Source organism: Chiloscyllium plagiosum, unplaced genomic scaffold (genome assembly GCF_037043375.1).
Source record: "Chiloscyllium plagiosum isolate Xiang-an unplaced genomic scaffold, Cpla_swu_hap1 HiC_scaffold_23, whole genome shotgun sequence".
NCBI classification, from domain to species: Eukaryota; Metazoa; Chordata; class Chondrichthyes; order Orectolobiformes; family Hemiscylliidae; genus Chiloscyllium; species Chiloscyllium plagiosum.
In genome coordinates, this window is record NW_028270161.1 from 27,270,515 (window position 1) to 27,291,845 (window position 21,331).

Here is a 21,331-nt window from a genome sequence, read left to right on the forward strand (position 1 = left end):
TTGTCCTCATTTTATGCATTTTTACTATGTATAACAAGCCATTGAGCATTTTGTCAGTTACTTTATTAGGTTAATTAGTAACATACTTGCAAGTATTTTAAAGGATTAACTAAAATGGGGCAACTCCTTCTCCAAACTGTGTGCAATACTTTTTATTCTAGTATCTCCCCAAAACATTAGACTTAATTCAACGTTTTCTCAGCTGGGAGCTGTGTTTGTAGGCATCAATTTGGAGCCAGTGGTTTTCCATTCAATGACATAAATGGGTGGAAAATCATAAGCTACATTCCTGCTAATTCAGACAATGCATCCTCTGCTCTGCCACACCCTGCTCTCTAACCTTCTAAGGGAAAATTCTGCTATACTTTTTTTTTTCATTTTCTTCATTTCCCAATTAGAAAACAAGTCAGCAAATCTGACAATCAAAACTGGTAATTTTACTTCACAAAGTACTATCAGCTTCTAAAAATCTTATTTGAATCTTTGAATTGCAAATGTAGTTTAGGTTCAGAAAAGTCTTTCAGCAGCACAAAACTAATAAGTAATAGTTTCACAGCTATAGTTCCAAACTCCCTCCAACTGGTGACTAAGGAGAGTCACATCCTGCTGATTGTAACATGAGCATAGGAAGGTAATTGCAACAACTTTATACAATTTTACTTATTTAATTTTGCATGTGATGGGGAAATCAATCAGATGCATACCATTTTAGTTCTTGTTTGTTTTCAGCTGAAGGAGTTAGCAACAAAATAGCAAACTCTACAATATGAGCATCTGTCCTCAAGTGGAGGCTTTGGGATGGGGAGGAAAATGACTTACTAGAAATTTAATGGAGCAGTGCATGTACGTTCAAACTTGGAATAGCTAGTTATCTATACTCTGAGCATACATGCAGCCAAATCATTAAAATGAGACAAAAGATTCTGTGATAAGGTTTTGCATGTAATTGTTTGGATCTCTTCCATTCATTCAGCTGTGGAACTTGAGTATTCAGTGGACCTAGGACTGAACTGGCAGCCTGTGCTGACAGATTGCTTGCCAACTAATGTGGAATGTAACAAATACCATCTACAGAGGATTTTGATGTCTGACATTTTCAACAAGTGGACGAGACTCACACTGCCATTGCCACCTTACACCAGGTAAGTAGAATGCTGCTCCTTTCTTCTTACAAAAGTTCCAAATCGTTCTGGATTAAAAATACAAATACCTGTATTTCAAATTTACACGTCAGTCATTTTGTAGGAGAGGTCATGATAGAGTGGGTTGGTGAGATTAAATAAAGGTAGAAGTGATTATGTTCTATAGTCTGAAAACATTTCACTTTTAATAGAACAATTTAAAAGCCACATTTTCTGTAAGAAATTAAGATTTCCAGCTATTTCAACAAACAGAAGAAGCAAAATCAGCTCAGGTATCTGATAGCAGGCATCAACTGATCTGATTTCCAGAGTCCCAAAGGGAAAGTTATTCTGGTCTCTCACTATAGCATCAATCAAAAAATTCCCCAGTGAAACAGTTATTTAACTAATTTCTGTTTAACTAATGAGCTGTACTTTGTGTACCAGGATGTGACCGGGCTTGGTTATAATGATGTACATGTCAGATAGCCTGCCCACAGTACTGTCTAGACTGGTGGTAGACTACATGCAGAAATCCCAATTGGATGAAATAACAGATGTGGGCACCTGTAATGATCACAAATTGTGCCGTATGTTTAAAGTCTCTATCCCTATATCCCATATTTATATCACTGTAAATATTTTATACCTTGCCTGGAGCTTCTGAAAAAATGTGGACAATAGTGTCATCTAGTGATTAACATGAGTACTGCAGAATACTGATTTGCTGTTATTCAGACCAGTTTAACTTTGATTCTCAGACCAGATGTTATATTTCAAATGTTAAGGTCTAAACTAAAGCCAGATTCCTGATGAAGGGCTTTTACCCAAAATGTCGATTTTCCTGCTCCTCGGATGCTGACCTGCTGTGCTTTTCCAGCACCACTCTGAACTAAACTCTGGTTTCCAACATCTGCAGTCCTCACTTTTGCCAGTAATTAAAACCGTTTATGCACCTAATGCTATATTCTCTTCTCAAATCAATTTTGCCAAATGCTTGTTCCTGATTCTAGACCCAATCTAGATTTGTTGTGTTAATAAAACTCACCTGATTGAGACAAACAGTGTAGGTTCTCATTTAAAATAAAGTACCGCCATTTCCCATTCTATTCCTCCAATCTGTGGTTTTACCATTTGCTTCAACAGTGGTTGAGGCACCTGACAGACTCCAATCAAGCCTTGTTAATACACATAAACCTGATCCTGTAATATACTTGGGTCTGTAATGAAACTGAACTGGAGCAGGATGTCTGCTACAGAAACATCATCAGATAGATCATTTCATTACAATTACTTGCAAGATACTGTTTTTACTAGTGTCTCCCAGTTTATTAGGTTTGCAGAGACTCCAGAACCAAAACAAACCCTGTAGGTTGATATGCTTCTATAAAATGTTAAATAAACAATTAAATATTTCTAAATAGCAAGGGTAAAATTTTAATTTTAATGTGTCCTTTTGAAATTTTCTTGAGGGCTACTTTATTTTAACTAAGTCCTTTATCAGGTGATATAGTCATCTTTAGTAGTATCACTACTTCAAGTGTGATCTCATAGCTGTAGTAAGATTTCCTCACTCCTGTACTCAAATCCTCTTCCAATAAAGACCAACATACCATTTGTCTTTCAGTTTACTGCATCTGTGTGATTGCTTTCAGTGACTGATACAGAGGAGCGACTAGATCTCTTTCCCAATCCAACACCATTTGAATAATACTCTGCTTTTCCGATTTTATGTTCTGTTTTTCCTACCAATATGTACAGCTTTGCAGTTATCCATGTGATTCCTCATCTGCCATATTCATTCATTCAATTTGTAAAAGTTGCCTTGAAGCCTCTACTTCCTCCTCATTACTCATAATTCTTTTTAGTTTTGTATTATCCTCATGAGGTATCGGGTATAAAGTTACCAACATTTATTTTTTAAAAAGCTGATACAAACCTGTCGATGTAAGTGAGAACTGCAGATGCTGGAGATTAGAGTCAAGAGTGTGGTGCTGGAAAAGCACAGCAGGTTAGGTAGCATCCGAGGAGCAGGAAAATTGACATTTTGGGCATAAGCCCTTCATCAGGACCTGTAGGCAAAATGCGACAGCTAGAACCTCAATTTCTATAGTTTGGAGGTCAAATCTAAGCAATTATGTGTTTCTCTCAAACATAGCCACTGCACTTCAAGTAATTCACAGTATATCAGATGTTTGAGACATGATTACACTTAATTTAAGGCTTTAAGAATTGAAACTGTTCAGTATTAATTATCCAATGGACAGTGTTTATTATAATAGTAATGTTCATACAATACACACTATGCCTTTGTTGTAGGGTTCAAAACTGCTCTCTCCTCTTTGCTGACCTCCTCCTACCCCATAGGTGCTCATCTGTCTTCCTTAACAGACATACCTCCCACCCAGCCCCACTTCACAAGCCTTGCCTCTACTTGTTCTCCAGCTCTGCTGCCTTAGGCCTTGGAGTCGAGAGTGTAGTGCTGGAAAAGCACAGCAGGGCAGGCAGCATCCGAGGAGGAGGAGGAGAGTCAACATTTTGGGCAAAAGCCGTTCATCAGGAATGACTAGTTGATGACTCTAATCTCCAGTATCTGCAATCCTTACTTTCGCTTAGGTGTTGGAGTTCCTACTAAGTCTGGCCTTGTTTTCCCCAGCCTCAATAATCTTGCTCAACCACTACTCACCTTCTTACTGCATTTCCAATCACAGGCTGATTCTCTTCCACATTTACTGCTGATAAGCTCAATGTGACAGCACGAGAGAGGACTGGTTTCTGTTTGGATGAACAACTACTTACAGATTCTGACTATTGCAGATATGTGGGTAACTTCTCTCTGATTGGATGCCCCTGGGATTGAATTTTCCTAGACAATTTTTGGACTATTGAGGTAGATCTGCCCACTACTCCCATGTATTTTGAACATTGTTAAGCAGTGCGTTAAGCCCAAAAGTGACCATGCTTAGTGTTCATAAGCAACATCCGTGTCATTGTTCAAAGCAGAGTTAGATAGATTTTTGATAGATTAGATTAGATTACCTACAGTGCGGAAACAGGCCCTTCGGCCCAACAAATCCACACCGACCCTCCGAAGAGTAACCCACCCACTCCCATTCCCCTCTGACTAATGCACCTAACACTATGGGCAATTTAGCATGGCCAATTCACCTGGCCTGCACATCTTTGGACTGTGGGAGGAAACCGGAGCACCTAGAGGAAACCCACACAGACACGGGGAGGATGTGCAAACTTCACACAGACAGTCGCCCGAGACTGGAATCAAACCTGGGACCCTGGTGCTGTGAGGCAGTAGTGCTAACCACTGAACCACAATGCCGCCCATGACTTTTGGGGGTTAAGGGAATGCAGACCGGGCAGTGTGTTTGAGACCACAACCAGATGAGGCGTGAACTTATTGAATAGCCTAATCCTCTTCCTAAATTCTATGCTCCTATGTAACTCCAAACATAAACACCCCAATGGGTTTCCTTTAGTGGCTTCTATCTCCTCATGAACAATTAGGGACTGCAATAAACTTCCACAAACCTAATCTCCATGCCCTTCAAGAATTCATGTTTTAAAAGTTCCTTTTAACTGTTTAAATTAATGTGAGCATTGACTGCACTCATTATAAACCCCCTGTGAAAATTCTATCCTGGTGGACTACAGAGGAAACCATACTAAGCACCAGGTAAACCTATCAGGAAACCAGCAACACTTGTTTTGGTAAGTTAGGAGAAACATTTCTTCTTTGACAAGCAGGAGCTCTCTTGCCCTGTATAAAATTCCTGCCTCTGGTCCTCCCTTCCTCTGGGCAAAAGTGAGGACTGCAGATGCTGGAAACCAGATTCTAGATCAGAGTGGTGCTGAAAAAGCACAGCAGGTCAGGCAGCATCCGAGGAGCAGGTAAATCAACGTTTCGGCAAAAGCCCTTCATCAGGAATGGAGGCAGGGAGCCTTCAGGGTGGAGAGATAAATGGGGGTGGGGTGGGGGGGGGAGCTGGGGAGAAGGTAACAAAGAGTCCAGTAGGTGAATGGGGGTGGGGATGGAGGTGATAGGTCAGACGGGAGGGTGGAGCGGTTAGGTGGGAAGGAAGATTGGCAGGTGGGACAGGTCATGGGGACGGTGCTGAGCTGGAAGGTTGGAACTAGGGTAAGGTGGGGGGAGCGGAAATGAGGAATCTCTTCCCTTCCTCTGCTAGGTCTCCCCAATTAACATTTCTTTGCAGCATTGTAGAAGCTTATTGTACAAAATATATATGAAATGCAACTGTATCTTTCATTTTTAGAGGATTTAATATCATGTATTTCAAAACAGCTGAAGTTATTTTTATTAAACCCTTCTATTTCGTGGAATATCTTATGCAAATTTCCCAATACCTTTATCATGTTCATTAATAAAAGCAATGTTTCACCGTAATTTATTACATGGATTGAGCATTCCTTTAGATATATCTTCACAAGTACTTGAAAATAGAATGCTGTGAGTCACTCAGTGCTTGAATATAGAATTCCGACAATGCAATCTCTAATAATTTACATTCCCTACCCCACCCCACACGAGGGTAGCGATATGTTCTCAGGTTCTATTTTTGTTACAATAAATGGAACATGTACAGTTACAAGGAGTAGAAAAGTGGGTTTATGACTGAAAGCAGCAGTAGAGATGTCACTGAATACTAGTAATTAGAGACCAATTCTCCATTGTATTATGCTGCGAAACTGAGGCTGATAGTTCTCATGTACAACTTGTCTTTCAAGTTTAGCATGTGGATTGTCTGCCTGTCTTCAGCTCCTCAGTGTAGTAGAGCTGGCATCTTTTATTCAGTACAGTTGTACCTCCCTAATCCAACACTCTGTGGTCCAGCAACCTCGACAGTCTGGCATCCACAGTAATTCCAGTTTTCCCTTGAGTGGTTCCACACCATTCTTTATTTAAATAATCTTTTGATTCACTTTATCCAATTTGGATATCTAAATCCTAATTTTGGTGTCCAATTGGAAACTCATTCATCCATTAGGTATGTGATTGATACAAGTCAAGGTGAATTCTTTACTTCTTAAACATTTCTGCATTGAATCTACTTGACCTCCCAGGGTCCAAAAAATATCCTGGTCCAATAAAAGTCCCAAAGCTGACAGTGTATGGAGATGCATCCCATATTTGTAGTAGCATCAGCTGAGAGGTTTTACAATATATTTTGTAAACTTGTGACAATATTTGTGTTTAACTCTGCACTCAATTTGTATCCAAAAGGTCACAGGCTACCCGTTTCCGATGGCATCAGCCAGCACCCTTTGAGAAGCAGCAAACATGGGCCATAGATAATCTTTACATCGGGGATGGCTGTGTGGACATGTGCACTGGCCATGGAAGATGCTCACATGGTTCCTGCATGTAAGTGAAGGATCTTGTTGTATTTCTAACTTATTGAAAATAGTATCCTGGAGCTGTTTTCACATTGCTCTATTGCAGCACTAAAACCACTGGCTCCTCAAATGTGTGTAGCATGTAACTAGCGGCATAACCAAAATGAACTTTAATTCGTTAAGGCCATGAGCTGGGAGAACTCAGTAAGGTGAAGGCTAAAGGCAACTTATATCCTGTAACTATGACAAGATAAGATTTGAGATGAATCGTTAACCAAATCTGTCATCTAGAGTAGTATGGTTGCCATGCAACCTTAAAGTAAAACTAATCTCAAAGGACAGCTAAGATGCTTCTGAATATCCTGAAAGAAATCAGACAGGAAACCTGAGAGAATGGAGTAAGCTTCTGGTTTTGGTTACTTGGATTTCAGTATGGTCTTTGATTTCTTCTTAATGATAATTGAGGTAACTTTGCCAAATATTTTGAATTCATGATTTTCATTTTAGTTCATTTAGTAAGTTGTGCTTTTGATTTTTTTTTTCCCACTGGCCAGTGGTAGTATCAATATGGCAAGTCTTATGTTATGTCTCACAGTCAGTCTGCCAGTACATCTCTTAAGACACGTGTTCATAATATCATCTCTGTATCACAAGGTGGTTCATCTGTGGAATTCACTGCTGCTGAAGGCTCTGATGGCCAAGTCATTGAGTATATTTAAGACAGAGATATATAGGTTCTTGATTAGTACAAGAATCAGGGGTTATGGGATAAGGCAGGAGAATGGGGTTGAGAAGCATATCGGCCATGATGGAACAGACTTGATGGGCCTAATTCTGTTCCTGTACCTTATAATCATATGACCTGAGGGTAGCGAGATCTCCTACTGCATCTTACCCTGGGATCACTTGAAGCATGATTTGTTACAGAAATACGCTATTCGATTGTAAATTAATATCATAATACCAATGCTTGCTCAGACACTAATTTCCATAAATGTAACGTCCTTGGTCCCTTTGGAATTGCTATTCGATTAGGCTTGCTCACTTTAAACCTGGTACTTTAAGAATTGTAGGCTTGTAGTTTAAGAATCACTGACTTGTAGTAGTAGATTTCTACCTGTAGGTGGTGCTCACATCAAATAAGCCGTGATGACAACACAAAATTAAACATTTTCACACCTATTTGAAAAAAGGGAATGGCAGAACTGACAATGTTTGGACACAAGTAAGCTGCCTTAAAGTAGTGTATCAGTTTTTAAATGTTGTTACACTGTATTTTCAGCTGGCTGTATCTGTTAGATTCTTAGTCATAGCGAGGACTGCAGATGCTGGAGAAGTCAGAGTCAGTAAAGTGTGGCGATGGAAAAAGCACAGCAGGTCAGGCAGCATCTGAGGAGTAAGAGAGTCGATGTTTCAGGCTTAACCTTTCATCAGGACTGGAGAGCGGGAAGGGGGCTGAGAAATAAATTGAGGTTGGGGGGTAGGGGAAAGGTAGTTGGGATGGCAATAGGTGGGCAAACACGAAGGGTTAAGCCCAAAACGTTGACTCTCTTACTCCTCAGATGCTGCCTGACCTGTTGTGCTTTTTCCATCATCACACTTTATTGACGCTGTTGGATTCTTCAATATCACAATATCCACACCCCAATTTCTTAAGTTACAGAGGATAAAGCAGGCAAGTAAAAGACCCTGCTGGAAGCAAAATCACACCATAATAAGCAGCGTTGGCCATCTATAAAAGTTCATAATAAAAAAGGGGCAGAGTGGCAACCTGTGTGAGATTGCCTATCCACAAAATCTGGCCCAATATTTTGGGGAAGCAGAAAAGAAGTAGAATCAAAGAATTTTTTATTATTGTGTCCCAACCTATCCTCTCTGCTTTTACACTCTCTGCCACTGATTCCATGTCCACTTACATACTTGCTTATTCATTTTTCTACCATTAAGGAACCTAGGTGATGGGTGATAGTGCACATACCATCAAAACTGAAAAGAATAGGAGAGAAGGCAAGGTGATTGGAAAAGGACATCTAGTCAGTGGCAAAATTAATGATGATTTGCTGCCAGAACCAACTTATTGATATCAGTAACCCAACTACATCTTAAAGCTTTATCTTTAATCTGTCTTCATTCTTGTTTGTTAGATTGTTTATGTTTAGAGTAAGAAAATTACATTGACATGAAATCTCATGCTACACAGAAAATATTAGAAACATTCAGCATTAAAGGGATCTCAATTTCTAACAGTGTGAGCCCTGAGTCGAGTTTGCGCTGCTGGGAAAGCACAGCATGTCAGACAGCATCCGAGGAGCAGGAGAATTGCCATTTCGGGCAGGAGGCCTTCATCAGGAATGAGGCTTGTGGGCCAGGGCTGAGAGATAACTGGGAGGGGAAGGGGTGGGTAGCTGAGAAAGTGATAGGTGGATGAAGGTGGGGGAGAAGGTGTTGCGGGAGTGATGGACAGGTCCAGAGAGTGATGCTGAGTTGGAGGCTTGGGACTGGGATAATGTGGGAGGAGGGGAAATGAGGAAGCTGTTGAAATCCACATTCATCCTGTGTGGTTGCAGGGTCCCAAGGCAGAACATGAGGTGTTCTTCCTCTAGGCTTCAGGTGGTAACGGTTTGGCAGTGGAGGATGCCCAGGACCCGCGTGTCCTTGATGAGTGGGAGGGGGAGTTGAAGTGTTCAGCCACAGGGCAGAGGGCCTGGTGGGTGCAGGTGTCCCAGAGCTGTTCTCTGAAACGATGCGCAAGAAGGCATCCTGTCACCCTGATGTAAAGGAGACCACACCCGGTGCAGCTGATGCAGTGGATGACATTGGTAGAAGTACAGGTAAATTTCTGATGGATGTGGAAGGATCCCATGGGGCCTTGGATGGATGTGAGGGGAGTGGTGTGGGCACAGGTTTTGCTCTTCCTGCGGTGGCAGGGAAAGGTGCCAGGAGTGGGGTGTGGGTTGGTGGGGTGGTGTGGACTTGACGAATATATCTTTGGTAGTGGTCCATTTGGAGGTGGCAGAAGTGGCAGAGGATGATGCGATGTATGTGGGGGTTGGTAGGGTGGTAGGTGAGGACCGGAGGGTTCTGTCCTTGTCTTGTTGGGAGGGGTGGGGTTCAAGGGCGGTGGTGTGTGAAGTGGAGGAGATGCACTGGAGGGCGTCGTCAACCATGTGGGAAGGGAAATTGCGATCATGGAAGAAGGAGGCCATCTGGGACTTTCTGAGATAGAATTGGTCATCCTGGGAACAGATGCAGCGGAGGCGGAGGAATTGGGAATAAGGGATGGCATTTTTACAGGAGGCAGGGTGAAGGAGGTGTAGTCTAGGTAAACTGTGGGAGACGGTGGGCTTGTAGTAGATGTCTGTGGTTAGTCAGTCGCCGAAGACGATGATGGAGAGGTCAGGAAGGGAAGGGAGGTGTCCAAAATGGTCCAGGTGAATTTGAGGTCAGGGTGGAAGCTATTGGTAAAGTTGATGACTGTTCAACCTCCTCGTGGGAGCACGAGGCAGCGCCGATACAGTCATCGATGTAGCAGAGGAACAGGTGGGGTGTGGTGCCAGTGTAACTACCGAAATGGACTGTTCCACATATCCGACAAACAGGCAGGCATAGCTGGGCCCATACGGGTGCCCATGGCTACCCCTTTGGTTTAGAGGAAATGGGAGGATTGGAAGGAGAAATTGTTGAGGGTGGAGGACTAGTTCAGCCAGGTTGATGAGGGTCTTGGTGGAAGAGTACTGGTTGGGATGGCATGAGAGGAAGAAACAGAGAGCTTGGAGACCTTCATCATGGACAGATCAATGTGTACAGGAACTGGATTACCGTGGTGAAGGTGAGGCATTGGGGGCTGGGGAAACGAAAATCTTGGAGGAGATGAAGGACATGGGTGGTGTCACAAACATAGGTGGGGAGTTCCTGGACTAAGGGGGAACAGGACGGTGTTGAGGTAGGAAGGGATGAGTTCAGTTGGACAGGTGCAGGCTAAGACAATGGGTTGACCGGGGTAGTCAGGTTTGTGAATCTTTGGTAGGAGGTAGAATCGGGCGCTGCGGGGTTCATGGACAATGAGGTTGGAGGTTGTAGATGGGAGATCCCTAGAGGTGATGAGTTATGCATGGTCTGGGAGATGATAGTTTGATGATGGGAGGTAGGGTCGTGATCAAGGGGCCAGTAAGAGGAGGTGTCTGCAAGTTGGTGCCTGGCTTCAGTGGTGTAGAGGTCGGTGCGCCAGATGATTACTGCACCCTCTTGTCTGCTGGTTTGATGGTGAGGTTGTGGTCGGAGCGGAGAGAGTGGAGGGCCTGTGTGTTGGGAGGTTGGAGTGGGTGAGGGGGGGTGGACAGGTTGAGATGGTCAATATCACGGTGACAGATTGAAATGAAGAGGTCAAGGGCGGGTAACAGGCTGACGTGGCGTGTCCAGGTGGATGGAGTGTTTTGGAGGCAGAAGAAGGGGTCCTCAGTGGGTGGGTTGGTGTCCTGGTTGAAAACGTGGGCCTGGAGGTGGAGGTGGGGGCGACGGAAGAAACATTCGAGGTCGCAGCGTGTGACAAACTCATTAATCTGGGAGCATAGAAAGGTAAAGGCGAGGCCTTTGCTGAGGACTGAACGTTCGTCCTCAGTGAGGGGGAGATCTGGGGGAATGGTGAACACACGGCAGGGATGGGAGCTTGGGCCTGGAGTGAGGCTGGAACTAGAGTTGGGGGGGGAAGACAACTGATTAAGTGGGCATGATTATCGCGGCAGAAGTGGGGCTTATAGCTGTGTCAACAGGGCGGAAGTGACATCACGAGCGACGTGGCCGGAGTTTTGGTTTGGTTCTCAGAGGGTGACGTCACTTTCTCCCAACAGTGTGGGCCCTGAATGGTCATATGGATGTGATACTGAGAATTCAAGTCTATGAGCCTTGGTCAGATGTCTATACAGTGACAGAGTGAGAGTGCTGACCCTGAGTGTGAGGTAGTAGAAAGAATATGCTAGCACTGCCAAGTGCAGAAGATCAATAACCTTTTTGTGTTATTAATGGGCATCCCTTTTGATGTGACAAACAACATTGATCCATGCTGTAATTTCTGTCTAGTCTGACTGCCTGCTGATGATCAATAGGGAAAAGGACTGCCCTTCACTCACTCCCTATCCAACAGCATCTCTAAATCCCTGTTCTGGAAAAATGGAATTAGATTTTATTCCCTCTGAGACATTTTCAGCATCCAGCTCTGCAATTTGAGAGGCAGTCCCTGGCTTGCAGCATCTGAAGTGGTGTGGAGCTGGGCTTTAAATGGGATACCCGAGCAGGTCCTGGCTGTATCAATCACTTCAGACTCACTGGCCTGGTTCCCTGAGAAAGGTGCACAATAGATCAGTTACATTAATTAGGTGAAGAGTAGAAGATCATGTGAGAAAATATACCTCTTTCGAAGGCGAATCATGAAACTCACTCACCGCCATTTTAACAACAAATGGAAAAATAAAGCCCATTTCTTTTTGTGCAACTTCTTTTAGACTATATTTCTTAGTGCATAGCCTCTTTTTGTCTTCACAATATTGTTCTAACTAATGGCTTTCTCTTGTACTCAGCTGCGATGAGGACTGGAGTGGGGTCTACTGTGATGAACCAAAGACAAGTCTTCCTCGACAGCTAAAAGACAATTTCAACAGATCCCCCTCCAGCAACAATTGGCTGGTTGTAAATGGAGGCAAACTGAGCACTGTCTGTGGAGCAGTGGCCTCTGGAATGGCTCTTCACTTCAGTGGAGTAAGTACAATGTTGTTATCAAGCTCATGATGTCAGGGTGTTAACATTTTGTGTAAGTAGATATGTGAACTGAGAAATGTGCTTCAGTTTTATCAACTAAAGATAGCTGATTTTACTGGAGTCCAAATTATACAGCACTACTTGCAACTTTAAGCTTATATCATTTCTCATCTCCAATGTACCAGCTGAAGTACTTAGTGCCAGCCTTTTAGTTGACTTTTGTCCCATTGGGATAGAGAATGGAAACAAAAATCCAGCAAAATTCCCATTCTTCTTCATTCTCCACTGATCATGGAGATCATGCTCCCTACAAAAAGAGTACTTTAAACATTGGGACAAATTCAGATCATGCTAGGCTTAGATATGCCTCAGATGAATGGAGAAATTATACTATAAAAGTTTATCTTTGTAGCAGGACCATTTGAATAACTATTCATTCTGTGTCATATACAAGGACGATTGAATACATCCTGGATTGGCTGAGGTCAGAATTTAATTTCCTGACATTTGGCTTCCTTTCCTTTGTGAAATTGCATTTTTTTTTATTAGAAGTTTAACATTTTTACAAGTTTACAAAAATAAACAAAACTCTCAGATATAAACATTGATATACAATTAGCTCAAATATACAATAGCCAAAATTTGACAAAAAAAAACAAAACAACAAACAAAAAAAAATGAAAAGAAAAAAAAACAAACAAACAAAACTCAACTATCTACTAATCTAACCTACAACTAACCAGGGTGTATATTTAAGTCTCTTGCATGCTCGGGATGTGTTAGCATCAGATATGATAAAACCCATATTCGTGCGGGATTCGTCCCCCGAGGGGCCGCGGACCAGCCAGGTTTGTAATCTCAATTAAATAAAAGCCCTTGTTAGGATAGCCGAAATATCTGTATTTATATAATTCAAAAAGGGCTGCCATATTTTATAAAATAATTCGGTCTTTCGGTGCACCATATTTGTAAGGAAGTCAAGGGGAATACATTCCATAATTAGTCTGTGCCAATTTGAAAGTCCAGGGGGGCCCTCCGCCACCCAGTTCATCAAAATATTTTTCCTTGCACAGAAAGAAAGAATAGAAAATAGTCTCTTCCCGTACGTGTCCAGGGAGGGAAAGTTCGAAAAGCCCAAGAGGAGAGATACAGGGTCCACTTTTATTTCCGTTCCTAAAATTTCTGTCAGGGTACTTGCTACTTTAGTCCAATATCTACGAATCTTATGACAGGTCCATAAGCAATGTACAAGAGTGCCCATCTCTATTTTGCATTTAGGACACATTGGAGATGCTCCTGCCTTAAATTTTGCCAATCGAACCGGTGCTATATGGGCCCTATGAAGTATCTTCAGCTGGATAGCCTGGGTTCTGTTACAAATAGTAATTCTTCTAGCATTTTCCCAGATATCATTCCACGTTTCTGTGGAGATTTCTAGTCCCAGATCCTGATCCCATGTTTTAAGCAGATTATCCATATCTCCCGATACTTCATCATGTAGTAAATGATAAATATTACTGACGGAAGATACCCCCACTGGTCGTAGGACACTACATTCTCTATCGGATTTATAAAGACTATCTAATAACGTAGTCTTCTTCTGTATATAATCTCGAATTTGGAAGTATCGAAAGAGGTCTCCATTGGGTAATCCGAATTTCTGACGCAGCTGTCCGAAAGACATCAGGACCCCATCTTTAAATAAATCCCCGAGACATGAGATACCCCTGGATCTCCAGAGTTTAAAAGTGGCATCTGTTAACCCCGGTTGGAATCCCCATGCTCCCACTATCGGTGCATAGGGGGATGTTTTATGTGAATTACCCTCATTTTGCCGCATTATATTCCAAGCCTTGATTGTATTTAGTATTATAGGGTTTTTACAGTGATCTGTAATGATTTTCCTCTTGTCTGAGAATAAAAGGTTAATAAGTGGGTATTTTACTTGAGAAGCCTCGATGTCCAACCAGATTGATTGTGGATCAGACAAGACCCAATCAGCTATGTAACTTAATAGGGAACTTAATTGATATTTCCTAAAATCTGGGAAGTCCAATCCACCCCTTGCCTGTGGAAACTGTAGCTTCTTCAGCTTAATGAGGGGCCGCCTATGATTCCAGATAAAGGAACTCAGCCAGCCATATAATTTACATAAAGCCGTCCTCGGCAGCATCACCGGAAGCATTCTCATAGGATATTGGAGACGGGGCAGGATATTCATTTTGATTAATGCTATTCTACCCAACCAGGAAATTGGCAGGTCTCCCCATCGCTGGAGGTCCTGCCTTATCCTTTCCAATAAATACACAAAATTAGCCTTATACAACTGACCAAATACTGGAGTAATAAAAATACCTAAATATAAGAAACCCTCCAGGGACCAGCGAAAGGGAAAAAGGGAACCGTCCGCTAAGCGGGGTATCACAGCAAGGCCACCCATTGGCATAGCCTCCGATTTTGAAAAATTAATTTTATAGCCTGAGAATGCACTAAATGTATTAATAACTTGGATTAAGCGAGGTATGGACATCAAAGGGTTACTGAGGAATAGAAGAACATCATCTGCATAAAGGGTAATTTTATGTTTACCTGTACCAATCCTTGGGGCCACTATATTAGGATCAGCTCGTATAGCTTCTGCTAATGGTTCAATTATTAGCGTGAATAACAATGGCGAGAGGGGACATCCCTGACGGCAGCCCCTACCCACACTGAAGCTATCCGAGCCTAATCCATTGGTAACCACAACTGCTTTGGGATCACTATACAATGTTGAGATCCATTTGGTAAACACCTGTCCAACACCAAACCTCTCCAATGTGTAAAACAAATATGACCATTCGACCCTATCAAATGCCTTTTCCGCGTCTAATGAAACCACTACTCCTGGTATCTTTCCCTGATGACAAGCTTGAATCATATTCAGAGCCCTTCTAACATTATTGGATGATCTACGGCCCTTAATAAACCCCGTCTGATCCTCCTTTATAATATGTGGCAGTATCCTTTCTAATCTCAGTGCTAACGTTTTAGAGAGGATTTTAAAATCTACATTTAGCAAGGATATTGGTCTGTATGATGTACAATCTTCTGGGTCCTTTCCTTTTTTAAGGATAAGAGAGATATTTGCCTCTTTCAGCGAAGGCGGGAGACAGCCCTGACTATATGCATAGTTATACATGTCCATAAGTGGACCAACCAGTATTTCTGTAAATTCTTTATAGAATTCAGCTTGAAAGCCATCTGGGCCCGGCGCCTTACCATTTTGAAGGTGCCTAATTGCATCAACTATTTCTTGGGGTGTAAGAGGAGCATTTAGGACCGATACTTGTTCCGGAGTTAGGTCTGGGAAAAGTCAAATTTTTAAAAAATGACTGCATCCTCTTCGTCCTATCTTCACAATCCTGTGATTTATATAACTCAGAATAGAATTCTCTAAAGGTCGCATTAATCTTTTTATGATCATGAGTCAAAATACCCGTACTTTCCTTGATAGACATAATAGTCTGAGGGGCCTTTTTTTTTCTTTGCAAGAAATGCTAAGTATCTACCCGGTTTGTTGCCATATTCATATAACCTTTGCTTTGCAAATAATATTTCCCTCTTAGCCGTTTGAGTAAGTGTAGTATTTAGAGCTGTCCTAAGAGCTGTAATCCTTTGCAATTTAATAATAGAAGGTCTATCAGTGTATGCTGTTTCAGCCGCTTTTAAGCGGGCTTCAAGCAGACGCTGTTGTTCTCCCTTTAATTTCTTCTGGGTCGCTGAGTAGGAGATGATCAAGCCTCGCGTGTAAGCTTTGATGGTCTCCCACATCATTGACGGGTTGCTAGCTGTACCTGAATTAATTTCTAAAAAAGTTTTAAATTCTTGAGAAGTACTTTACAAATTTACTATCTTTCATTGAGAAGGGATCCATACGCCAATGCCGAGGGGATGTCCCACTGTTCCTCGCCTTAGTTTCCATATATACAGCAGCGTGGTCAGAAATTGCTATATTACCTATTTTACAGGATGATATAGAATTTTAAAAAATCGAGGGGGCAAAAAACATATCAATTCTGGTATGACATTTATGTGGATTAGAGTAGAAAGAAAAATCTCTACCCTGTGGATGAAGACATCTCCATACATCTACTAATCCTAATTCTTTGTTCAGATCCATCAATTGTCTAGATCTGGGAGATACTCCTGCAGTACTCTTGGGAATCCTGTCTATTTCCGGATCCATAATACAATTAAAGTGTCCCCCTATAATTATATGACGGGCATCAAAAGCCATCAATTTTGAAAAGGCTTCCGTTATAAATTTAAAGGGGTGTGCCGGGGGGCAGTACAAATTTAAAATCCCATATTCCTCTCCATTTATGAGGGCTTTAATCAAGATATATCGTCCAGATTCGTCTTTTATCTGCTTTAGGATTTTGAAAGGGAAATTCTTCCGAACAAGAATAACAACTCCCCTGCTTTTTGAGCTAAAAGAAGAAAAAAAGGCCTGATCAAATCCGCCCTGTCGTAATTTCAAGTATTCTTTATCTGACAGGTGTGTCTCCTGTAGGAGAGCTATATCAACTCTTTCCTTCTTAAGATTTGATAATATTTTCTTCCTTTTAAGTGGCGAATTACTTCCCTTGACATTCCAGGTGCACCACTTAACCGACTGATCAACCATAATCCTCTGGGCCAATCTGAGACCCCTCGGGAGGGGGAACCCTATCCAGAACATCCCGAGCGTGGAACATGTAAAATTTACAAAAATAAAGCCTCTTTAATACACCCACAACAATACAGTAAAAAGCTATTTCTAAATAAAAAAAATATAAAACGTATCTAAGTGGAGACTTTCCCCCTTGTTCCCAGGGGGCGTCACTTCCTCTCCAAAAATCCCTCATATCCTCTCCCAACCAATGCCCCACCCTTGACCCAGGCGCTCCTCAATAAAATGAGGAGAATTCAAATATAATACAAAGCTAGAGTTAACAGTGAGCACCCCACCCCCACCCATACCAACACCTGGGTATATTTGGTAATGTTAATACCATATATAAACATATAACTATAAAATTACCACTTCAACAAATAATAATTAAATATGATAATACAAAATAACGAAGGGAAAAACAACCCCGCTCCTAAAGCGGGATGGGCGGCACTGCGGCACAGTGGTTAGCACTGCTGCCTCACAAGCGCCAGAGACCCGGGTTCAATTCCCGACTCAGGCAACTGACTGTGTGGAGTTTGCACCTTCTCCCCGTGTCTGCGTGGGTTTCCTCCGGGTGCTCCGGTTTCCTCCCACAATCCAAAAATGTGCGGGTCAGGTGAATTGGCCATGCTAAATTGCCCGTAGTGTTAGGTTAAAGGGGTAAATGTAGGGGTATGGGTGGGTTGCGCTTCGGCGGGTCGGTGTGGACTTGTTGGGCCGAAGGGCCTGTTTCCACACTGTAAGTAATCTAATCTAAAGACAGAGGTAAAATCGAATAAGGTAACCACCTCCCCCCACCAACATTAACCAAATCCCCCAGCTTATATATATATACATATATATACATACACATACACACACACATATATATATATATATATATATATACATACACACACATATACATACATCCCTCATATATACATAAAATAATAACAGAAAACAACTCCAAGGGGGGGGGGGGGAGAAAATCAATTCCCTCACCCCACCCCCATGATAATATTAAGCAGTAAGGTAAGAAAAAAAAAAGGGAGGGGATATAAACCAAAACGGGGGGGGGGGAAGGCAGACCAACATCCATTATGTCCTACAGTTTACCTAAGAGAGTATAAGAATTCCTTAGCCTTTTCTGGTGATCCAAAGTTATATACGGATCCTTCATGGTTAAAGCGTAACATCGCTGGGTAGCGTAAGGAGTACTGAACATTTAAGTCCCTTAAACGCTTCTTCGCCTCGTCGAATGCCTTCCTCTTTCGAACCAGAGCCGGGGAAAAGTCCTGAAATAGCATGATCTTGGATCCTTTGTAGATCCTTTGCATGATCTTGGATCCTTTGTAGCTTGGGGGTCTTTTCCGAGATTTCTAGAGGCTTCTAGGAGTATCTGCCTCTCCCTGTAGCTCTGCAGCCGGAACAGGACCGGGCGTGAGCGCTGGTTCGAGCCGGGCCCGCGTATTGCTACCCGGTAGGCCCATTCCACCCTTACCTGGCCTGATCCAGCTTGCAGATTTAAAAGTTGTGGCAGCCACTGCTGGAGGAATGCTGTAAGCTGGCCTTCCTCTTCCTGTTCGGGAAGGCCCAGCAAACGAATATTTTTTCGGCGACCTCGATTATCGAGGTCGTCAATATGATTTTCCAAGGTCTGGACTCGCTGCTCGAGAGTCCGGACCTGATCCACGGCCGATTGAGCGGTTGTCTCGGAGGTCGCGGCCTTTAGCTCCGCCCCTCCGACTCGGCGTTGAATTTCTTCAATCTCACGGTCGTGCTTCTGCAGCGCGGCCGAGAGCGACTCCCAACGGTTTCTGGATTCGACGATGAAAGCATCGATCTTCGAGTCAAGCTTGGAAAGCATTTCTGCAAGACTTGCTACTGTTGGTAAGTCCCCCGGGGTGGCTGTGGACGCCTCTGCTGCAGGGGGAGGGGTTCCTGCTTGCTGAGAGCTGCGGGCTCCCTTCCCTTTAGTCATTTTAACTTAGGATTAAGTTGTTTAAATGCAATATTACACAACTAATTGAGTTACTAAACTATTATAAATGATTTATAAATGATTTGGTGAGCTTGGTAGGGGGTAGGTGACCCACTGTGCCCAAGTCTTGGGAGGAGCACTATAGACTCAGTCTTACTGGGTCGCCGCCATCTTGGATCCGTGAAATTGCATTTTAATTATTGTCCTAAGGTTGTATCTCAAGCAGTGAAATAAAATCAAAATTGGCTTAAGCAAACAGCTATCAGAATTAAAATAAATCAAAATGTTGTGTATCATTGGGAAATTTGTACCTCACTTCCCATTTGATCCCTAATGAAGAAGATTGAATGCAGTTTGGTATTCAGCTCATGTAAGTAAGGAATTCTCTGCACCATTATAATATCCTCTGACCTGCATTGTACAAGTCACTGTTAATACTATGTAATATGCACATGTAATTACCACATGTTCCAACTCAGTAGTTAAATCATAAGATCCCCTAACAATAAAGCACAGATGGTAGGCTTTTCTTCATAATTTATTTTTTGATATGTTTGTGCTGTGCCTTTGTATCAACACCATTTTATCAGTACATCAGCAATGTCAATAACATATCCAATGATATTATTAACAAAGGTAGGAAGGCAGGGTTAGAAACTTGGGAAATTATGAGTCTGGCAAGGAAAGATCATTTTACCAGCATCTCACTCAGTTGATCTTGAGGTTGATTTGTTTACCTCCACAGGGTTGAATCCATAGACATTTTAACACTTTGATCAGAACAAGACACAATGTCAAATATTTCAAACTCTATTAAAAATTCCAGTTTTCTCAAACATGAATATGTTACATTACCAAACTCTTAAAAGACCATTGTTTCAAAGAGAAACCCAATATAGGACTATACTAAGTACCTCTGGATAATAAATATTCTAAAAAGGACAAGCTAAAGCCTAAAAATTATCCTAAGTTCTCAAAAGATGAGAATGCTGTAAAGTTAATCTTTGCATTCAGTCTCTCCTACTAACTTATGCAGAATCATAGAAATCATCTTGCTTTTCATTAAGTCTTAAAGATTAACTAAACTGATATACAAACTAGCAGCTCAAAGTGCCTGAAACAACAGCACAGTCTGCTTTTCATTTAATGATTTATTTGTTTTAGGGTTGTAGTCGTCAGCTGGTGACAGTGGATCTGGACCTCGAAGATGCTGAGTTTATCCAATTCTACTTCATGTATGGCTGCCTTGTTCCTCCGAATAACCGTAATCAGGGAGTCTTCCTGGATTATTCTGTTAATGGAGGCATCACATGGAACATCTTGTTGGAAATCTTCTTCGATCAATACAACAAGCCTTCGTGAGTGCTCATGTACTACATTACCTTCCAAGGAATTGCTGGTTGTTTGTAAAATAACAACAAGGATAGAGGCTGCATGCATACTTTTAACTGCTTTGCAAAGTCAACTGTATAAATCCAACCAGAATCTGGAAGTGAGGCCTCATCTGATACTAGAATTATTTGGGTGGACCCTCCAGAGAAGGCAGTCTCACTTTGCTGCATTTTGAAATTTTTTGGACCTTCACAGCTGTTTAATGCTCCAATTTCAGTGTTTTGGAGCAAGCAATGACAATTAAATTAGCCTTAGTTCACATTTAAAGGTCCTTTGTTTTCACTTTTTCATAAGATTAGTAACTTCTCAGTGTAAGACTTTTTCGGCCAATAATCACAGGGCAGTACAGCATTTGCAGATTAAGACTTATCGGTCTTCCAAAGACTAATCCAGTTAACCACTAGTCCCCTGCTGTTTTCCTATATCCTTGCAACTTTCTTCTTCTTTATATATTTATTCAGGTTCCATCAGGAGGCTACAATTGAATTTGCTTTATTAATTCAATTCAACAATGCATTCCAAATCCTAATGATGCATTAAGTTAAAAAAAAAATTCCATATATTAATCTGTCACTCAGGTATTGACTCCCAAAACTTGTCCAATATCCACAAAGCACAGGTCAGGAGTGTGGTAAAAACTGCCTGGTTAGGTGCAACTTCAACAATCATCAAAAAGCTCAACACCATCCAGGACACAGCATCCCCTTCAGTGGCATCTAACCACCACCTTCATTCATTCATTCACTCCACAACTGATGCACATTGGCAGTATTGTGTCCCATCTAGAAGATGCAGCAATTCACTGAGGCTCCTTAGACAGCACCTGCCAGATCCATGACTTTTACTATGTAGAAGTGCAAGAATAACTGACGCATGGGAACATTGCTACCTGCAAGTTCCCCTCCAAATCATGCACTATCTTGACTGCGAACTATATCATCATTCCTTCACTATGGCTGAGTCAAAATCCTAGAACTCCCTTCCAACAGCACTGTCAGTTGACCTACAGCACATGGTCTGCAGTGGTTCAAGAAG

General features: G+C 42.0%; 1 protein-coding gene across 1 annotated transcript in view; it reads left to right on the forward strand.

The window, feature by feature from the left end:
• The window catches only part of reln (reelin), a 391,311-nt gene that overhangs the window by 336,287 nt on the left and 33,693 nt on the right, over positions 1 to 21,331 (forward strand). Inside the window, exons 46-49 of the mRNA XM_043713852.2 lie at positions 974 to 1,142; positions 6,379 to 6,519; positions 12,065 to 12,242; positions 20,069 to 20,262. Of these exons, the coding sequence (XP_043569787.2) occupies positions 974 to 1,142; positions 6,379 to 6,519; positions 12,065 to 12,242; positions 20,069 to 20,262 (682 nt within the window). The remainder of the gene's footprint in view (positions 1 to 973; positions 1,143 to 6,378; positions 6,520 to 12,064; positions 12,243 to 20,068; positions 20,263 to 21,331) is intronic.